At 46.8% G+C, this 20,768-nt stretch overlaps 1 protein-coding gene across 2 annotated transcripts in view; it reads left to right on the top strand.

Annotated features, from left to right (window-relative positions):
* LOC136580636 (butyrophilin subfamily 2 member A2-like) overlaps positions 1 to 19,877 on the top strand; it is a 55,547-nt gene extending 35,670 nt beyond the window's left edge. Inside the window, exons 2-9 of one of the 2 annotated variants that reach the window (XM_066581357.1) lie at positions 37 to 157; positions 10,598 to 10,948; positions 15,150 to 15,428; positions 16,095 to 16,211; positions 16,660 to 16,680; positions 16,772 to 16,792; positions 17,318 to 17,344; positions 17,425 to 19,877. In XM_066581357.1, coding sequence (XP_066437454.1) covers positions 130 to 157; positions 10,598 to 10,948; positions 15,150 to 15,428; positions 16,095 to 16,211; positions 16,660 to 16,680; positions 16,772 to 16,792; positions 17,318 to 17,344; positions 17,425 to 17,963 — 1,383 coding nt within the window. In that variant the 5' untranslated portion in view covers positions 37 to 129 and the 3' untranslated portion in view covers positions 17,964 to 19,877. The remainder of the gene's footprint in view (positions 1 to 36; positions 158 to 10,597; positions 10,949 to 15,149; positions 15,429 to 16,094; positions 16,212 to 16,659; positions 16,681 to 16,771; positions 16,793 to 17,317; positions 17,345 to 17,424) is intronic. The other variant, XM_066581356.1, reaches the window with a different exon arrangement.
* Positions 19,878 to 20,768: the final 891 nt, after the last annotated feature.

Genomic DNA, 20,768 nt, shown 5'->3' with positions numbered 1-20,768 from the left:
GCACTATCTTTTGCTAACGTATATCTTCCCAACCAGGGTCAGATTTCCCACGGGATCTCCACCTTGAGAAAATTGGATGCCTTCGCCGCTGGTTCCAGAGTGATACTAGGAGGAGACCTCAATCTGGTGATGGACCCGGAGGCGGACTCATCGGCGGGTAAGTCCCCCATCTCACACACTGCACGGAGGGCATTAAAACGGGAGCTGGAGAGGATGCACCTGATAGATTTGTGGAGGATCTTGCACCCGGGTGTCAGGGACTACAGCTTCCACTCAGCGGCCCACAATAGCTACAGTCGCATTGACTATTTTCTTATTTCGCACAGCCTCCTTGACTATGCGCCGGCGTGCTCAATGGGCCATTTCCTCTGGTCGGATCACGCCCCAATATACGGGGAATTAACAGACATGGGTAGACGGCCACACTCGAACAGGTGGAGACTCAACGAGAATCTTCTTAACGACTCGCTCTGCGTCGGGGAAATTAAGAAAACAATATCAGACTTTGCGGCGAACCACAGAAAGGACACAACAAGTCTCCCGGTTAAGTGGGAAGCCCTCAAGTGCGTCCTAAGAGGGGTTTTCATTTCCCACGGCGCTCGCCTCAAGAAAGACCGATCCGCCAGGTTGCAAAAGCTCCTGGGCGATCTGGCCATAAAGGAAACCCTCAACAAGGGGCACCCCTCGGACGCGATAAAAGCGGAAATCTCTGTGATTCGGCACCAAATTCTCCAAATTTTAGACCAAAGATCCCTAGGAGCTAGAGATAGAATGCGCAGAAGCGCCTTCGAATATGGCGATAAATGCGGGAGGTGGCTCTCTAGGACGCTACACCCGAGACCCCCTATGACTCACATTCCCAAAATACAGGCATCAGGAGGAGTAGTTCACGCCACTTCCCAGATCTTGGAGGTATTTCGGTCATACTATAATAATCTGTATGACCTGAAACAGGGCTCCGAGACAACACATAACACAGGGGAGGAAGACGCACGGGAATACCTTAACAGCTTTGCACCGAAGACCATGGACTCAGCTGTGTTTGATGATCTAGAGGAGGATTTCTCGCTGCCGGAACTCTCCGGCCTAATCAAAGAACTCAAAACGGGCAAGAGTCTGGCCCTGATGGGTTCACCTCTAAATTCTATAAAATTTTTAAAGAAGAAATTTCCCCGCTGATGCTGGGAGCTTTCAACGCGGTAAACAGGGGATGTCCCTTCCCAGCCCAGGCCCTGCAGGCTCACATTGTGGTCTTACCCAAGCCGGGAAAAGACTCAACAGTTTGAAGCAACTATAGGCCCATCTCACTCATTAATACCGACATTAAAGTATTTGCCAAGCTGTTAGCAACCCGGCTGCAACCCTTCATCCCGAAGTTAATTCATAGGGACCAGGTGGGGTTAAATCCACGTCCCTAATGTCGAGGGCCCGTGAGGCGGGGATCCCGCTCTGTCTCATGGCCGTCGATGCCGAAAAGGCCTTCGACAGAGTAAAATGGAGCTTCCTAGAGGCCACTCTGCGACACGTGGGCCTGGGACCCAGAATGAGAGAGAGGATAATGGCCCTGTATAAGGATCCAACGGCCAGGGTAAGGGTTAATGGGGTACTATCAGACCCCTTCCCCATTCACAACGGAACCAGGCAGGGGTGCCCGCTGTCACCCTTCCTCTATATTTTAACAATGGAGTCGTTGGCCAATGCTATTAGGGGGAACGAATCAATTAGGGGCGTCAGGGTCGGGCACGAGGAATACAAACTGTCCCTGTTCGCTGACGACCTCCTGATATACCTTTCCTGCCCGAGTGTTGGTATCCCGGTCCTTTTAAGGGAATTTGATAGGTTCAGTGATAAAAGTAACTTTAAAATCAACCTCCAGAAGACAGAGATACTGAACGTTTCGATCCCCCAGGCAGAGGAACTCAGATTGAAAAAACAGTTCCCATTCAAATGGCAAAGCAAAGCCATCAAATACTTGGGCATTCAGCTCCCAGTAGACCCCTCACACACATTTAACTTAAACTACAAACCATTTCTAGAGAACCTGGAAAAGGACCTGAACATCTGGAACCCCCTGTTTTTGTCCTGGAGCGGTAGAATCAACTCTGTCAAGATGGTGTCGCTCCCAAGGTTCCTTTACCTATGTCAGGCCCTCCCCATCCGACTGCATAGACAATATCTGCTGCAGCTACGCTCCCTAATTACCAAATTTGTCTGGCGAGGACGCAGGCCCCGACTAAAGCAGAGTACGCTGGCTAGGACCAAGGATAGGGGAGGCCTGGGGCTACTGGACTTCACCCTATACTATAAGGCTAATATAGCGAAGTGCGTCCTCGATCTCCTCAAACACAGTGAGTCCAAACTTTGGGTCAAAATGGAACTTGACTCAGATCCAGGCCTGACCCAGGGGATGTTTTGGGTCCCGGGCGGCCTGATCAGAGACTACCCCGGAGTGTCACCCCTACTGAGGCTTCTGGGGGAGGCTTGGTCGGGCTTTGCCAGAAGAGATGGGCTGGTCTCGATCCGGGGTCCTCTTACCCCTATTTTAGCCAACCCCCAATTCAAGGCTTTTGTGACAAACAGAACCTTGCTGCTGACCCCAGCAATACAGGTTCCACGTCTTAGAGATGTGATAAGCCAAGGGGGGATAAAGCCGTTGGCGGAGTTCTTCGCGGAGTCCAGGATTCCGCCGGGAGCTTGGATGGTATACTTACAACTGAGGGGCTCGCTGGACTCCCTGACACCCGGCTTGAACCTATCTAAAGCCCTCACACCCTTTGAGGTATTATGCATGTCACCTGAATCTACTGGGCATCTTATTTCATTACTATACAGGTTAATGCTGGATCGTGAGATGGGGGACGAGCCCCCGACGTTTACAGGAGCGTGGGAGGGCGAACTGGGGAAAAGCTTCTCTGCAGAACAATGTCAGAGGTCCTTCATTCTAAAGCACAAGGCAACGGTGCATTCCAGGTTGCATGAGCTAAATTATAAGATCCTGTCCCACTGGTATACCACGCCAGACAGAATACACAAAATGTTTCCCCAGTCCTCCCCCCCACTGCTGGAGATGTCTGAGCGGACAGGGAAATATGGTGCATATTTGGTGGGCTTGCCCCCGGTGGCGGCACTATGGAAGGAAGTGGAGGAGTTATACAATAACTTATCAGGGGCAGGCGTGGTGTTCTCGCCTGAGCTGGCCCTACTGTCCATGTTCCAGGGACCTATCGTCCAGGTGAGAAAGGGTCTATTGAAATTTTTCATACTGGCGGTGAGGCAGATAATTCCAAGGCTCTGGCGGGACACCGCGAGCCCCACTAAGACCCACTGGGTCGAGGCAGTGAATACGCTGGCCAGATTCGAGGAGATGAGGGCAGAGGAGGATGCTACGGTGGAGAAGTTTTATGCAACATGGAGGCCATGGTTGGACTTTAGGTTGTCACCTGGCCTGGGGGACTGGATTTCTAGGACAACAAATGCGTCGTAAGCACCCAGTGCCCTGACAGCCTCCCGCGAGCTGAACGGGCCATATCGCTCTCCCTCTGGCGCAGGGGACCTCAGATATGATGATACCGGAACCCACCCACTAGTGGAGTTGCCTAACCAGACCATAAGGCTCGCGCAAATCGGTACCCAACAGGCAAGCATAACCCACTACCCGGACCACCCACACCCCATCCCCCCCCCCCCCCTCCAATCCCCTTATGGGCTCCTAGGAGCCTTCCCTCGTTTAACTTTTTTTTTGCCTGTTTGTTTGTCTCTTTGTCTTGTTCTGTTCCACCTCGCGGTCCCCTACCCTGAGGTGGGACCGACTTCTGTTAATTAAAAGGAAAAGGCTGGGCGGAGGCAAGCCAGCAACGAACTCCACGGAGGAGAGGTGGTGGAGTGGGAGAACGGGCGCATCAATAAGTATGTATACGTATCGATTGTACTAATGTATGCGATGCTTCTCTGGCTTGATTATTGTAACATGCTTTTCCGCGCAAATAAACACTTATTTAAAAAAAAAAAAATGTGGAGATGGAAAAATGAAAGTAAAAACAAAACAAAAACTAACAAATGCTGGAAGTGGTTAATTTGAGCAGGGTCCTCCATAGAAGGTAGGAGACTCCAATCATATGCTGCTTCCTGCCCCCACCGCTTGCCACCATCCCTCGACAGTAAGGCTCAGTTTGTTCTTACCATCAGGCTTCCTCCTGCTTCGTTTGCAACCATTTGGATCTGTAGAGGGTCTGATGGTTCCCGTGAGGAAGGGACATGGGTATAAGCCAAGTCTACCCCTCATCATGGGCCCCATAGCAGCTGTATTGCTGCCTCCTTGGTATCCATCCACACTACATGCATTGATTTGACAAGCAGAAAATGTACAGATCTAGAAATAAAGAAACTATTAATAGAAACTAAAGACGTATCAGTAAATATTTGGTTTGTGTGAGGTCCTGAGCTGGGTGTACCCTGAGATAAGACCAAAGTGGCCTTGTAGGTACGAGGTTTATCAGTTCTCTACAAAGGACACTGCCTGCAACTTGTCCATCACCGGGAAATAACCCAACTTTCTCCTGATCCTCATCATACTGTACAGAAAGGTGTAGGACGCTCTTAACTTTGACTTGACTTTGCCCTTCCAGTATTAGTTTGCTCCACATTCATATCGAAGACCCAGTCTTTACTTCTTGGTTCGATATGTGTATTAAAGAGTTGCTGAGCCAGGGGCCTCTAGCTTGGATACAAGATGTGATACAGGCAGGCATGAAGGCTCAAGTACCCAGTCGTACCACCTGTAGCTTGGATACAAGATGTGATACAGGCAGGCATAGAGGCTTTAGTACCCTGTTGTACAACCTCTAGCTTGAATACAAGATCTGATAAGGGTAGGCATGGCGGCTCAAGTACCCTGTTGTATCACCTCTACCTTGGATACAAGATGGGATTCGGGTGGGCATGGAGGCTCTAGTACCCTGTTGTACCACCTCTAGCTTGGATACAAGATGTGATACGGGTGGGCATGGAGGCTCTAGTACCCTGTTGTAACACCTCTAGCTTGGATACAAGATGTGATACGGATGGGCATGGAGGCTCTAGTACCCTGTTGTACCACCTCTAGCTTGGATACAAGATGTGATACGGGTGGGCATGGAGGCTCTAGTACCCTGTTGTACTGCCTCCAGCTTGGATACAAGATGTGATATGGGGGGCATGGAGGCTCTAGTACCCTGTTGTGCCGCCTCTAGCTTGGATACAAGATGTGATACGGGCGGGCATGGAGGCTCTAGTACCCTGTTGTATTGCCTCTAGTTTGGATACAAGATGTGATATGAGTGGGCATGGGGGTATACAGGTTCTGTATGGTATCCTGTGGTATATCGCTGCACATTTGGTATAACTGAGCCTTTAGATCATGCATACTCTGAGGCTGTCAAAGTTGGCATTGCAGATGGTTCCATACATGTTCTGCTGGTGATAAATCTGGTGACCTGGCAGCCACGGAAGTGTGACAATGTTGTGGGGGCTCCTGTGACCCCCTTGTGTGCGCGGCCAAGCATTATCCTGCTGCCTATTGGAAATCGCCATGAGAGGAACACATGTGGCTCCAGGATGTCCTGAACATATAACTGAGCTGTCATTGTCCCTCCTACCACTACTAGGAGGGACCAACTGTCGTATGCAATGCTCCCCCCCAGACCATCACACCAGCAGGGGACAGTGTGCCGCTCTGCAGCAAAGCCAGGTTTAAGGCGCTCCTGGAAATAGTTCAGTCACCGGGGGTTTGTAATGTTGGCGCCCCTGTCTCTGTATGGAGGACAATGAAACAGTGGGAGCAGCTGGTGCTTTTCAGACGATCAGACCCTCCTCTCCACTGGTGGTCTGTAGGGGTCATCCTGAGCCTGGTCACCTTGTGTGCCCCCTTTCACTGGTCCCAACACCTCCTAACAGTCTGGTGAGACAATCCTCTCTACTTGTGGTCTGTAGGGAGCGTCCTGAGCCTGGTCACCTTGTGTGCCCCTATCCACTGGTCCCAACACCTTCTAACAGTCTGGTCAGATGGTCTTATCTACTAGTAGTCTGTAGGGGGCATCCTGAGCCTGATTGCCTTGTGTGCCCCATCCACTGGTCCCAACACCTCCTTACAGTCTGGTCAGACGCTCCTCACTACAGGTGGCCTGTAGGGGGCGTCTTGAGCACGGTCACCTTCTGTACCCTCACACATCCACTGGTTCCAACACTCCCTTACAGTCTGCTCAGATGGTCGTCTCTACTAGTGGTCTGTAGGAGGCTTCTTGAGCCTGATTGCCTTGTGTGTCCCCATCCACTGGTCTTAACACCTCCTAACAGTCTGGTGAGAACGGCCGGTGGGGACAATTCATTAATACGATCATCCAGCTTCCCACATCCCAATAATGCCCCCCCTCGCAGACTATGGTAATGGGATGAAATCTCTTCTCTACATCGTAGAGGCATCTAGTGGTCAACAAGCTTTACAAGCGGAAGAAGAGGTCACCACACACAAGGAGCCTCCGAGAGCCTTTTATAGGCCAGGGGCGGAACCATTTTTAGGCCTCATGTCCATAGCCGGGTTGAATTCCTCATGCGGAAGCTCGCTGCGGAATCCAACCCTGCCTGTGGACAAGGACCTTGCGTACCTGTGGTACTATTGTACCTTGTCACCACCGGAAGCTAGGGGATTGACACGGAAGGCATGGAGAAACATCCCTGTCATGTCCCTAGCTCCCAATTGGCTAAATTCTCTCCTCTATCCTGCCCTGTGACCACCCCACCGCCGGGCGCCACCCTGCTGTAGCGGCAAGATCAGCCGAGCGGTGGCGGGCACACTGTCCTCCCCAGTTGCTGTAGTGGCTGAGGGCTACTCCACTCCCCATCTGCCTCTCAACAGCATGCCGGTGACAGCTGCTGAAGAAAGATGAGGCAGGGAAGCAGAGTAGCTGTCAGCGGCTGCATCCCCTGAAAGTGCGGAGAGCATTGGACGGGCCTCATCCACTGCGCTGAGCACCGCTACAGCACAGGGGAAAGACAGTGTTGGCTGCAGTGGCGTGGGCATGGGTGAGGACAACAGTGTTTTCAGCAGTGGGGCGCCGATCTCTGTGTGCATGGCACTTCAGAGCTGACAGGGCAGCGGGGACATGCAAGAGAATCAGACTGTATTAATTTTTGTCTTGGATGGAGGCTTAGGGTTTGTTTTCGTGTTATGCTTACATTATTAGCTCTACATGCTTTCGTGTTATAGCTGTAATAATGTAAGCCTTACAGCAAAACTAACCCTAACCCTAAGCCTGCAACCCAGCCGAAAATCACTACAGCCTCTGCAAGGATCTTCAACAATTCAACCAATTGGGAGCTAGGGGCGTGACAGGGCTGTTCCTGCATACAAGCCCTGTCAAACCCCTAGCTTCTGGCGCTGACAAGGTGCAACAGTACCCGTAACTGTCTGGGTTTTCTGTTTTCTGCACTGCGGATGTGTGTGGAAGCGCCGATGCACATGTGCAGTACGTTTTTTGTTTTCAAACTCCTGCTTTGCCGCAGAATCCGCAGCCCATCTGCAATGTCAATTTCGGATGGGCCGCGGATCGGATGGCTTCCATTGACTTCAATGGAAAACGTGCGCACGGAATCCACACTACAGTGGAGCATGCTGCGATTTGTATTCCGCATGCAGAATCCAGAAGGCTAATCCGCATGTGTAAATTTAAGTGCGGACGCCCATGCTTCCCTGCAAGCGGCTTGAACTGTGGATCTTCTGCAATTCAAATCCTCCCATTGACATTGGGCCTTAGGGCCTTTGGTGACAAGACCGTTCATCTAATCACCACAACTCTCATCATTTACAGATCTGCCTGAGATGGCAGCATGCCGCGGTCTGCAGCAAAACGACAACTTCTTTTGGGGGCGGATTATTACAAAGAGTGTAGTAGTACCGATGGTCTGGAGACCTAGCATGTAATTTTTGGCGTCTTCTAATTTGGTAACCATTTGGTTGCTCTGCTGTTTCAGGATTTCTCAATACTTTTCCCATGACAATCTTTCTCAGTGTCAATTGATGGAGGATTAGCGTATTTTATAACTGTAGGACTGGGGAGACCTGCTATTCCGGAGTCTATGAAAGCTGTGTGCCACCCTGATTACATTCATTTGTTCATTCATTTCCATTTTACATTTTTTTCATTCACTTTCCCGAAAATATTCAAAAATGATCTCGTTATAGCAAAAATAGAAACCTAGACAGAAAAATTCTGGTTCCCAGGCAGTGAAATTATGCATTTGATATGAGCGGCTATTTGGCTTTAAATGGTCATGTATATTCTTCTTCCAGCTGACCTCCCGCTGCAGCGGAGAGAACAGAGACAGCAGGGGTGGCTGACAAGCTCTGTATGGAGCTCTCTGCCCGCGGCACAATCTTAGTCACAATGTACTGGAAGCAGAAATGACTCTTTATCTCATTCCACTGTCAGCAGATATGATGATGTACACGTTATCCAGCCGGCTGGTGACACTTCTGCAGTCTGGACACATCACTATCTGATATTATAATGCAATCATTCTCAGTCAAGGAATCCAGATCTTGTATGAAAAATATCAGATGTATCAAATGTTTGCAAAAGATCATAATCGGCATAGACGATGGCACTAATCTAACATCTATCAGCTCAGAGGTTTTCCCCAATATGCCACGAGATCTCATAGTTGAGTGTTTCCATGTTTTCCATAGTTGAATCCTGCGAGGAAGTGGTTTGCATAAATATCACCAATTAGAGTTAAGACCATTCACATGCAGGTCTGACTTCCAATAGTAGAAGACTCTCCTCTGGACATCCATGTCCTGATACGATTATCAAAGGCTACTCCTCAGTGATGACACAGGACACGGCACGGACCAAACTGTTTACTCCTTCCATCAAGTGGCGGGCAATTTCTGCACAACAGTTTCCCGACATCATGGCAAACAGGGATCAGGTCTAGGTAAGAACGCAGTACACTTTGGGCTGGCATAGTCCACCACTTGATCAGTTGTAGTGTTACACAGTCTTTCAATCAGGAGGAGGAGGTTCCCTTTGTGGAATCCAGGCAGGTCATACCGGTCGAAGATGTCCGGGAAGCTCCAAGGCTTCTCTCTTAAAAACACTCAACTTCTTGCACCTTCAGGCATTGCATGCACTTCCATGAACCTCTCATTATTGCCAACACACACTCCTCCCATTAGGGTATTTCTACCATACACCCATTGATCTCTCCAATCTGGTTGTTGCACCTCTTATATGGTCACCGTACCAGACCTGAGGGCCTCTCATATGGACATCCACTCCCAACAGCACACCTTCAATAAGTATTTTTACCAATTGTATACTAGAACCTCCCCAAATAACTCCAACTTGGGGGAAATTATCCCTTCACACACCCACACACACACAGGGTTCTTATAAAATTACTCTTTTAAAGCCAAATGGTATTTGTGGGAACTTTGTGCAATCACACTGTTATGAAAAAAACAGTCCATTGGAAATACCTATAATTCTGGCGACTGGAGCTGTAAGTGGCTGCCAGATGCCTATACTGTCACCTATTTTCATGGGAATCCATTGGACACACATGGGGGCCATAGAAATCGCTATAGGCATTGCAGAGATAGCAATTTCACCTTGGCCCTGGTTTCTGAGGAGGCCCAAAGACCTCCCAACCAGTTAAGAAGAGACCTGTTACGGCACTCTGCCCCCTGAGCGCCAGATGGGGTGCCCTGATCTTCCCGCACCCCACTGTCCCTGCCTACTTGCCTCGGTCCTGGCTAACCCCAGGCGGACAACTGGACGGCGGTCCCTGCCCTGGCTAGGGACCTGGCGACTGACAAGAAGCAAGCTACCTAATGGGGGGGGAACAGAGTGCCGACAGGGGAGGCAGATGGAATCGACCAACCAAACTTACAAAGCTGGGCTGGAGATGGAGCTCACAGGCAAACTGACAGGACACTGAATAGCAACTAGTGCTGACTGAGACAGACCAGACTAGAGGCTAACAGAACCGACAGAACAGACTGAGCAAAGCATAGCAAGAAGGAGCTGACAGACAACTAGGGACTGGCTGAGGAAAACTGCAGACAGCCTGACTAGATGAAAGCAGAACCAATAACTGGCAGTGAGCTCAACTCACTGCCAGTCTTTTAACCACACGGCTCCGCCCAGGGGCGGAGAGTGGGAGGAGGCCACTCCACCCCCTGCTGTATAAGAAGAACGGAGGAGTGCGGGCGGCACCCTACCGGCGGACACGCCCACGCCACCGCCCACCGGCTGCCCCAAGCTGCTGGGATGCCCTCGACACAGGGCTCCAGGTCGCCGGAGCGACGCGCGCCGACCACGGGACCCCGTGCCGCGCTGTATGGTAACAAGACCAGTATTAAATGTGGTACTTGCATTGGAGCCCAGGACCTCAGGTTACTTCTCTTTCTAACAGCACCATAGTCATTAGATTGTTGGTGGATCCCACCAAAATGGATGGTATTCAGGGGTTAAACGAGTAATATTCATGAACCTATGAGCCATGTAGAGATAACTGCAATCAAAGCGCATCATTTATCTATTTCCCTTATCTCTTATAGGTGAATTTCATCTACAAACACAGGAAACAAAAGAAGTAGCAGAAGTGGGGTCAGATGCTTTTTTGTCGTGCACCTTGTCATGTCCACAGGGACTCTCTGAGTTGAAAGTGCACTGGTTTCGTTCTCATTACTTCTGGACGGTATACTTACTGGAGAATGGAAAGGAGGACAAAGAGCGTCAGAGTCCTAAATATAGTGGAAGAGCAGCTCTCCGGGCTCAGCCTGAGTCAGGGGACTTGACCCTAGCATTGCACAATGTCAGCCTCTCTGACGCGGATATGTATCATTGTTTAGTGGAGAACTCCACCAGCAAAGACTCTAAAGAAGTGGTCATAGAGCTCATTGTCATAGGTAAGTGTGACATTCCTCCAGGGATTCTTGTGAGGAGTCCATCTTCCATACAGCAAGGTTACGGTTAGGTTACCAACCAATTGTTCCTCCAGCAAAAAGTCCCATTAAGAATACACCTTCCACATGGTGCAATTGCAATTTTTCTTTCTCCATAATGTCTTTTTCAAAGGTACGCAGTCCCTGAAGTGAGGTGAGAAAATTCTCTGAGCAGCTATGTTGTTTTCCACCTCCGGCAACAAAATAGTTGCAAGTACTGCCTCATCCTGTCTTCTGTTTCAGTCTTGTTCTGTTCTTCTTCCTCTCCCTTCAACCCATCAAATATCTAATTTAAGATATACCTTTGGTCTCGTTGTTTGTACTTCAAGTAGAAAGTTTGGCTTGATTTGGTCAATGATCAACTTTTCTTCCATAGTTCAATTTTACTCAACTGTTGTAGCTCTCGTCAAGCCTTCCAGTGACCTAATAGTCTATGTGAGATATCTTAGCCAAGGCATAATCAATGGAAATGACCATCACAGATTTTAGGTGATACAATGTGGGTGAGAGAACAGCAGGAGATCACGATGGCCCATTGTGCCAAAATAGTAATTATATTAGAAAAGTCATCTCTTACATTTGGAGGCGCTTGCAACTTTTTAGTCTAAAGCTAGGTTCACACGGGGCGGATTTGCTGCGGAAATTCCATGCGGAATTTCGCCGCGGCAAATCCGCATGCGGCCGCTAATCCGGGGATTAGCCAGCCATGTGGATGAGATTTCTCAGAAATCACGTCCACACGGGACGGCGAATCCGCTGCGGTTAATCCAGCAGAAACCGGCTCCTCTATGGGAGTGTTGGCCGCAGCGGAAGAGCAAGTGGCTGGGCCGCTTCAAAACCGCCGCAGGTTTTGAAGCAGCGGTTCTCCCGGCGGAAATGTCGCAGTTTTTCGCTGCGGCCAAACCGTGACATTTCCGTCGGGAATCCGCCCCGTGTGACCGTGGCCTAAAAGTAGTGCCATGCAGTGAATATGGCCCCACTGTATCACCGACTGATTGGACTTTGGGCTACTCCTGCTTTGAAGGGTCCCCTAAATTTTACCTTTTAAGACCTGTTTGAGGAATATGGTCAACACTGCAGGGAAACTCTATATCGTTTCCCCAAGAATAGTCTCAGTGCAGTGACAGTTGACACAGATGGGCCAAATAGGCATCATAGCATTGTACCAAGGGAGCTGGAGATGACATAGTATTACAGGTCAGGGCAGGCAAAGTTCATGCAATACAGTAAATCAACCTGTAGGTCAGTGCAGGTGGCAATCAGGCAAGATGGATTCAGAAAACAGGCCAAGATTGGGGCAGATAGAGTTCAGATGGCTATAGAGGCAAAGGTCAAAACCAGGTAGCAAGCAGAGTACTGGAACACGTTCACATAAAAACTAATGACATTTTGCTCAGATACCCTCCAGTTTTAGGAAGTGCCTTAAATAATCCAGGAGGTGTCTAGATAGGCTTGGGACAGGAAAGCTGGGTGCACGTTGGCCTTTTGCGATACAGGCCAAGCATATGCAGGCATCCGAAGGGCAGAGGAGACAGCAGGAAGGATAGTGTGGCATCTGCCATACAGAAGACCCTAAGGATGTCGGCGACCATGGCTCAGGAGGAAGTGAGAGAAGTTGTCGCCCACTGCGGCCCACAGTCATAACAAATAGACAATAATTATATACAACTGAAAATATCCTTTATTGAATGTCTCTTTACCAACCAACAAAAATATTGGAATGGCGGTTGGATCATTAGCAAATTGTCCAATATACGGGTGGCTTTGCCTTGACTCTGACTTTCTAAAAGCATTGTGATTTCTGCGAGTTCTTCACCTCCATGATCCTCCGAATTGTGTGGAATTTGCTTTGTCCTCCTGAATTGTTTTTCAAGGTTATTGCAAATAACTTTTTATGGTGCTTTCTAACCTTGAATTCACTTGTCAAACTAGTGCACAACTATCTACATGAGACAGATGGTGAACAAGCTGCTGTGGGAAGGAATGCAGTGGTGTCGTCGGGTACTTACATACATAGACATATGTTGGGATTTCAGGCCTTGGCGTGTCACATCCTGTAGGTTGACAGCACAGCACTGGTCTGGCAAACAGTAATTTTGGCAGCATATTCTTCCTGAATGTTTTAGTTTGCAAATTCCTGGACTTACTGCTGGAAGTCACCAATACAACAGAGTCACTTGTAAGAAGGAACAGCAGATGACAGTGAAACAATCAGGCTTTATGAGCAAATCCAGAAGTTCTTGTCTTTGCTAAATGTGCATGAAACGTAATGACAATATCTGCTGGAACGTTTTGATCTATAGTTCTCCTTCTTAAGACTATCCTTGGAGAGGCTTCATGCTAGATGATGCATTAGGCATAAAATACTAACCTGGCAACCCCAATCTTCCCAAACTGGCCGCATGTATTCTGGGTTCTCCAAGAGCTCCATCTGGCCTGTGAAAAGTCCTTGTTTGAACCTTTTTTTGCAGTAGCTTACTCTCCAATAAGCACTTGTCGATGGGCACAGAGACTTGGCAACTCTTCCTTTGTATGGGCATGCAGTGACCATTATAGCTGGAGCCACCTATAAAAACTTTATGCCCACAAGACAAAATGTTTGGCTCCCCTTTCTGCAGCAAGGATTGGACCAAGATATTCGACCCTTTAATGCATGTAAAACATTGAAGAAGTAAGCAAAGATGAGCAGTGCTCCCAACACATATTTTAGGTTTGTTTACAGGAAATATCGATGACAGATCTCGAACTACGTAACTGTGGTGTTAAGATAAAGTATACCTGTCAGTTAAGGATGGTATAAGAGTTAACATTAACTCTTTCTGGTGGTCTAGGGCAGTTTAGGAATAATAACTTCCTTGGTTATGTAAATTGTTGAAGCAGATAGTACATTTTATCCCTGGTGGTCTAGGGTACACAGAGGTACTATCCGCTGTGGTTTAGTGTGATTTAAGGTTACAGGTTATGTTCCTTATGGTTAAGGGTAGTTTGAGGGCTCATTATTATACTTTTGCTTGTATCTAATGGTTTAGAGTTTCATGCATTCTATTCCTGGTGGTCTAGGGTTGTGAAGAGGTGAATAGTAATAAACCTACTGGTCTAGTAAAGAGGTTAATTATTCATACTCTGCTCAGTTCTGTTTGAATTGCTTAGCATTAACAGCTCAGGTGAGCCTCGAATGAGACTTACCAACCCTGTATACCGGATATTGGGCACAACCCTGATCTTAACCCTTATCAAGGGTGTAGCTATAGCAGAAGTAGCAATTGCACCAAGTCCTGGTGTCCAAGGGGGCCCAAAGGCTCATCTTTCACATAGGAAGGCACACGTGGTAGTTCAGTGCCCTTTACTCTTGTCCCCATTAACATCAATAAATGGATATATGATTTGAGCTTAGAAATATCCGTATATAGTATACAGCTCATCATTCTGTATATTCCCTACACATCTCATTGTCAGGGATGATGGACAGAAGATGCCGAAAATCAGCAATAAATCTTTAATGTGACATTTTACCTCTACACTGGATGCGTCATTCATGCTAAAGAGACGTAAAGGTCATCTTTTCCAAAAATACAATATAATGACTACAATCTGCTGAGAATATTAATAATGCAAAATTTAGCTCTTCCTGCTCCTCATTGGGATCATCATCAAGGTTTTTTAAAGTTCATCTCTGGACAAAAACTAAAAAAATCATCTTTTGACTAATAAGACCATCTACATCCCACTCAGTCTTGGTCATCTTTGTTCCTTGGCTAGGCTACAGGTTGTGCATTTGTCCCAGGGGCAAGTTTCATAAGCCACCTGATAGTCTTCGAGTCTAGAAAAGGCTCTCTTTACTGGGTCAGTCATTATTCAATAAGAGCGGCTGCGGACATAGCTGGCCTTGGCTATGTGTGTCCTGTGCAGACACAGTATGCCTGCTACTAACTTGTAGGGGGGCACTAGACAGATGTAGGCTGAGGGAAATTGTCCACCTTAGGACCGTCTGACCAGATTGATGCCTGACTATGATTAGTTTTTTTAAATTTCATCACTTTATGACTGTGGGTCACACTGATGAGCACGATTTTTTAATTACATGATGTCTGATAATGATTGGGTAAAGACTATGTGATCTTGCTGTCTTTGGATCTCTCACAGATTTACTTTGCATGTTTTGCAGGGGAAGGCTCCGTCCCTGTCTTGGGAGTCTCTTTGGAAGATAATTCCATTGGCATCTCTTTTGTCACATCAGACTGGTTCCCAAGCCCCAAGATGCACTGGGAGGTGGATGGTAGCATGGTGGTCACAGATAATCAGGATATCATTCGCAACCAGAGCAATGGCCTGTTCCAAGTAGAGAGCAGAATTTTGCTCAAACGCCCCAGCGATGGACATGTGTACGCTGCAATGCGGCATCCAGTGACCAGGAAGGAAGTTGGACTTTATATGGAAATTGCAGGTAAGTCTGATGGTACTTTGTCTCTACCTTGTAACATTAAATGCTTATAACACCCCTTCACCCCTGCATGTACCACAACCAATGTGTTAAAGGGATTATAACATGATTACAAGTTCCACTCTATCCACAGGGTATCTACAGGATAGAAAATAACTTGCAGATCGGTGGGGGTCTCACCACTGAGACCCACTCTGATCTCAAGAACAGGGGTCCCGTGCCCCCCTCCTCCTCACTGCAGAGTAACTGCACATCCTGCGATGAGTTGAAGACTGAATGGAGCGCCAGTCGCACAAGCACACCAGCGCTCCATTCACTTTCAGTGGGACCGCCAAGATACCCGAGCAGCATCCGCTCAGGTAGTTCCGTCAGCCCCACTGAAATGAATGAAACTCTGACCGCTCATGCTCGGCAGCGCTCCCTTTATGCTGACGTCACTGCAGGGGGAGAAGCAAGCCTGCAGTGATACGAGAATGGGATATCGAAGTCCCATTCCCGAGATTGGGGGGTCTCAGAGGTGGGACTCCCACTGATCTGCAAGTTATCCCCTATTCTGTGGATATCCTGTGGATTGGGCAGAACTTCAAATTCTGATACAACGCCTTTAATAAGTCTGTACTTTATGTTTGCCATTGTTCTATATCACTAATCATTTATTTGTCTCTCTAGCGGACATGTTTCCTCATCTCTCAGCGTGGGCCTATGCCTTCATCTTCACCGTTGTGATATTGACAGCAGGAGCCATAATTACAATTATTTACATTAAGAAGCAGCACAGACAGAAAGGTGGGACTTAAGGGGGTTATCTGGTTTTAAAACGTATTTTCAAATATCCGTATTAGGACATTATAAGTGAATGGGGAGGTCCTGTTCAGACCCTAATCTACTTGCCAAAGTGGAGAGTGGCTACAAAGAACATCTCCTCTGGAGGACCCAACAAGTCCATACATTTTACAGTCAGCCCATTGATGTCAATGAGCACCATGTAATGCTTCTTTTCTCCTGTAGGGGAATTTAGTAGTCAGTTCCAGGTTTCTCTGTAGATCACAGCTGATTTCTGGGGGGTCAAGGCAGCAGGGCGCTTTGTAATCACTTTGCGGAAAACCTGGACTATCTGAGTCATTTTTATAATGTATCCATAAGAAAAGTCTTCCTTTACTTGCATACTTTCAGCTTCAAGATAAACCCACTGACTTGTGATGGTATCTAATCTTATTTTCTTCCTCTGTTTTAGCGAACCTCCAAAGAACCGTAGGTGAGTAACACTCATCATCCTATACAAACCAGGTTTAGGGACCGGTATCCGGGTGCGTGTTTTCTCTAATGTGGTTTATCTGTTTTCACAGACGCCCTCTCTGCTGATGTAGGTAAGTCTTGAATTACAAGCTATAGATGATAGTGTAAAATAAAATCTAAGAATTAGGAATAAGTACAATAAAATTCCATCCAGTAACCATTTATCTGGTCCAGAATGTGCCAAAATGAAGAAGTAAAAGTGCCAACCAAAGTGGATGTTAATCCTGGATTTCTCCTTATTCTCCCGCTTTTTAAAACTTGTAACTGCATAAGGATTTCCTAATTTTTATAAAATCCACAATCTTGGATGAAAAAACTATTTTGGGTGGTCGCCCCGTGTCTTCAGAAGACATGATGATTGTCGGCCATTGACCTTTACCCATCGATGGCAAGGTGGCCAGGTCTTCTCTCTGTGCACTGGCCCACAATGCCCACGTCACCTCGTCTCCCTGGATGCTACGGTAGCTGAAGGGGTTTCTTAAATCCTAGTAAAGCTCCATGGAAATAAAAAAACGTTTCATTTGTAAGCTAAAGAGTTGTGTACAGTTGGAATAAATGTTCGGTGGTTCACTTATTTTATGTCTTACTTTTTTTAGCGTGGAGAAAAGCGGTTATGACTCCGGGTAAGTGACCATATTTATCTCCCATGGTTTTCTACTCATCGTCTCTTACAATTTTGATGAGTTTCACCCTCCTGTTTCAGAATACATTACATTATGTCCTGAGACTGCGCACCCTGAGCTGTCTGTTACCCCCAACTTCATAACACTCATGAATGTACCACCACAGGAGCCACCAACTGCAAATGATTCCCGTTTTGAAACTGAGCGTTGCTGCCTCGGACTGCCGTCCTTTTACAGTGGCTCTTATTACTGGGAAGTCGAATTAGGAAATTGCCTCGAGTGGGCTGTTGGAGTGGCTTCCCCCGAGGTCCGGAGAAGAGGACAGGCCTACATGTTTCGTCCCCAGGAACATATTTGGTGTATTTCTCGTTTCGTGGAAGACGTTAAAGCTCTAGACACTCAAGAAGCACATCTGCCAGTAGCAAACGGACAGCTTAAGAGAGTTGGGGTCTATCTAAATCTATCCAAACTGCGGCAGCTTACTTTCTATGATCCAACAAGTTGGGATATCCTCTATACATTCAATAACGTTGGACATACTAGAGGAAACGTCTTACCCTTTTTTTGGTTAGGGAGAAATGGAGACATGGTGAGGTTAATGAACAGAGGACAACAATAGGTACAAAAAAGGAATAATGGAAAGTTTAAAGGTGATCTTCAGGAATGATCTCACATCACCTGGACGGTTCATTGTGATGTAAACTATCCATATGGTAGTACACTAATAAGATGAAGCAAGCCAGAAAGGGAAACGGACCCTTCTGCAAACTTTACATTCTTGTTCGGGACAATTCGAGAAACAAGGCTTTTGAATGTAGAACATATGTCTTTCAATCCAGTGTCCTAATAATACAGCACGTGACCAAGAAGCTCACAAATTCATCATGCCTTCTGTTTGATGATCTGGAATATTCGTGTTTACTTCTTAGCAATGGATTTGTTAACTCTTAGTGACCAAGCTTTTTTCCATCTTCATTTTTTCCTCCCCCCTTTTAAAAAATCGTAACTCCTTTATTTATCCATCGACATCGCTGTATGAGGGCTTATTTTTTTGTGGGACAGGATGTATTTTTCAATGGTGCGTTTTAATGTACCATATAATGTACTGAAAAACTTTTGAAAAAAAATTTGGAGAAAAATGGAAAAAAAAATGAAATTCCGCCATCTTTGGTTGCGTCTCGTTTCTACAGTGCACAAACTGCAAAAAAAATGACATGATAACTTTATTCTATGGGTCAGTACGATTACTGCAATACAAAACTTACAAAGCTTTTTTTTTTTTGCTGTACTGCTTGTATTTTTTTTCATACATATTAAATTTTTTAAAGTTATTTTTCTGCCACCATCTTCGGCGCGTAATAGCTTTTTTATTAATCCATCGACATGGTTGTGTGAGGGCTCATTTTTTGTGGGACGTCCTGTAGTTTGTGTTGGTATCACTTTGGAATACATACGACTTTTTGATCACTTTCATTGTATTTTTTCTTGAAGACAGGGTGACCAAAAAAGTGAATTTCTGATGTTCTTTATTTTTTTTTCTGATGATGTTCACCGTGCGGTGTAAATAATGCGTTACTTTGATAGATCAGACTATTACGGATGCAGCGATACCAAATATGTATTTTTGATTTATCATTTAGATTCTTTTATTGCAAATATGGCAAAAGGTTTTGTTCTTTTTTTAACTTGTATCACTTCTTTTTAATAATTGTTAAAATTTTATTGTTCTTATATTTACTTTGTTTTTTAAGTCCCATGCGATACTTTCATCACTCTTGCAGTATGATGTGATGATTGCATCTCACTGCTATCAGGCAGTCAATCAGGCCACCCCACGGGGATGACATGATAGGCATACTGCCATGACTGCTCTGGGGCCTTTCAGAAGGCCCCCGGCTGCCATGACACCCACATGGTTCTTTGTGATGTCATCGCTGAGCGCCGTACGGGACCTCTGAACATCGTTTGGGACATTTAATGGGTTAACAGGTCCAATAAGCCGTGCGATCTCTCTTCATACATAGACCACCAATAAAGGCCATCCAAAGGCGTATCGGCGATCGTTAAGGGGTTAAAGCCAGGAGTTTAGCTGTAGGTTGTACAGAGGAAGCAGTTGCACCCGAGTCCTGCTGTCGGAAGGAGCTGAGCCCCTCTGATACTTGAGCAGATGGTGGTAGCTGCGGGCTCCGTTATACATTTTTATGTTGGGGCCCAAAAGTTTCAAGCAGGGAATTAAATCTAGGGGATGTAGAGGTAGCCACTCTATGGGGTCCGAGTGCCCTTTGTCACATAAGAGGACACCAGTATTATAAATGGCACACGGTAGGTCGGGGACCCTGTTACAGATTTTGCATTAGGGCCCAATAGATTCTCATGACACCTCTGGATACAAGTTACCAGCACACCCATCCCCACTTAAAGGGCTCTTTCAGTTATGATCATGATTGATGCAGCATATAATCCTACAATGCACAGTATAGATTTTTTTAAGGCAATTGTCACCCATATATTTTTGTATGTATTAAAATTATTTCTATCTACATATTTGTGTCTTCTAATCTGTTTTTTCTGATGTCACATGAAAATAAGAAACTGAAGTCAGTAAAAGACTCAGTGACTTCTAGGGTGGAGTAGTGGGCATGCTCTGTGAATGCAGTGGGTGTGCTCTGTGAATGCAGTGGGCATGCTCTTTGAATGCAGTGGGCGTGCTCTGTGAATGCAGTGGGCGTGCTCTGTGAATGCCATGGGCACCCTCTGTGAATGCAGTGGGCGCGTTCTGTGAATGCAATCGACCTGCTCTGTGAATGGAAGGGGCGTGCTCTGTGAATGCAGTTGGCGTGCTCTGTGAATGCAGTTGGCATGCTCTGTGGGGTCATTGTACAAGACGAGGGAGGAGGACAATAAAACTAGTGGGTTCAAAGAGGAAAGGGAGCATGGTTGGGACATCTTTCTTTTAGCTAGAGAGCCAATATGAGAGAGTAGTATCTGCGTTGGTTGATATAGCCTGACCGTATGAGAAATGTGCAGCTGCCCATGGCTTCGCCAGAGGATATCAGGTGTTTGTCCAGAATTACAGGAGCTGGATACAGTCTAAATACCAAAGCCCTCACAAGTTTATATGCCTTTTACATATCTCATCCCATATCATCATGTGGATCAGATATCTTGTTATCACCCGGTCAAGGCATTTCCATGACTTCAATCTGCATTGTCATCTGCAAGCCATACTTAACCACATCCGAGAAAGCTTAGAGTGCGGCACATCCCAGCGAGTGCTCACATCGTAAGATCTTACAGCTCCAGGCAGCAAATCTAGATCTACAGATATGTCCGCTGACACTGCCGGTGATGGAGGAAGACTCAGGAGACAAAGATGTTATTCAAAATCCTTAATTAGGAGAGTAACGGCGGTGGATTTGGTTTG

This window comes from Eleutherodactylus coqui, chromosome 10 (assembly GCF_035609145.1).
Source record: "Eleutherodactylus coqui strain aEleCoq1 chromosome 10, aEleCoq1.hap1, whole genome shotgun sequence".
NCBI classification, from domain to species: domain Eukaryota; kingdom Metazoa; phylum Chordata; class Amphibia; order Anura; family Eleutherodactylidae; genus Eleutherodactylus; species Eleutherodactylus coqui.
This window is presented reverse-complemented; position numbering and strand designations above follow the sequence as displayed.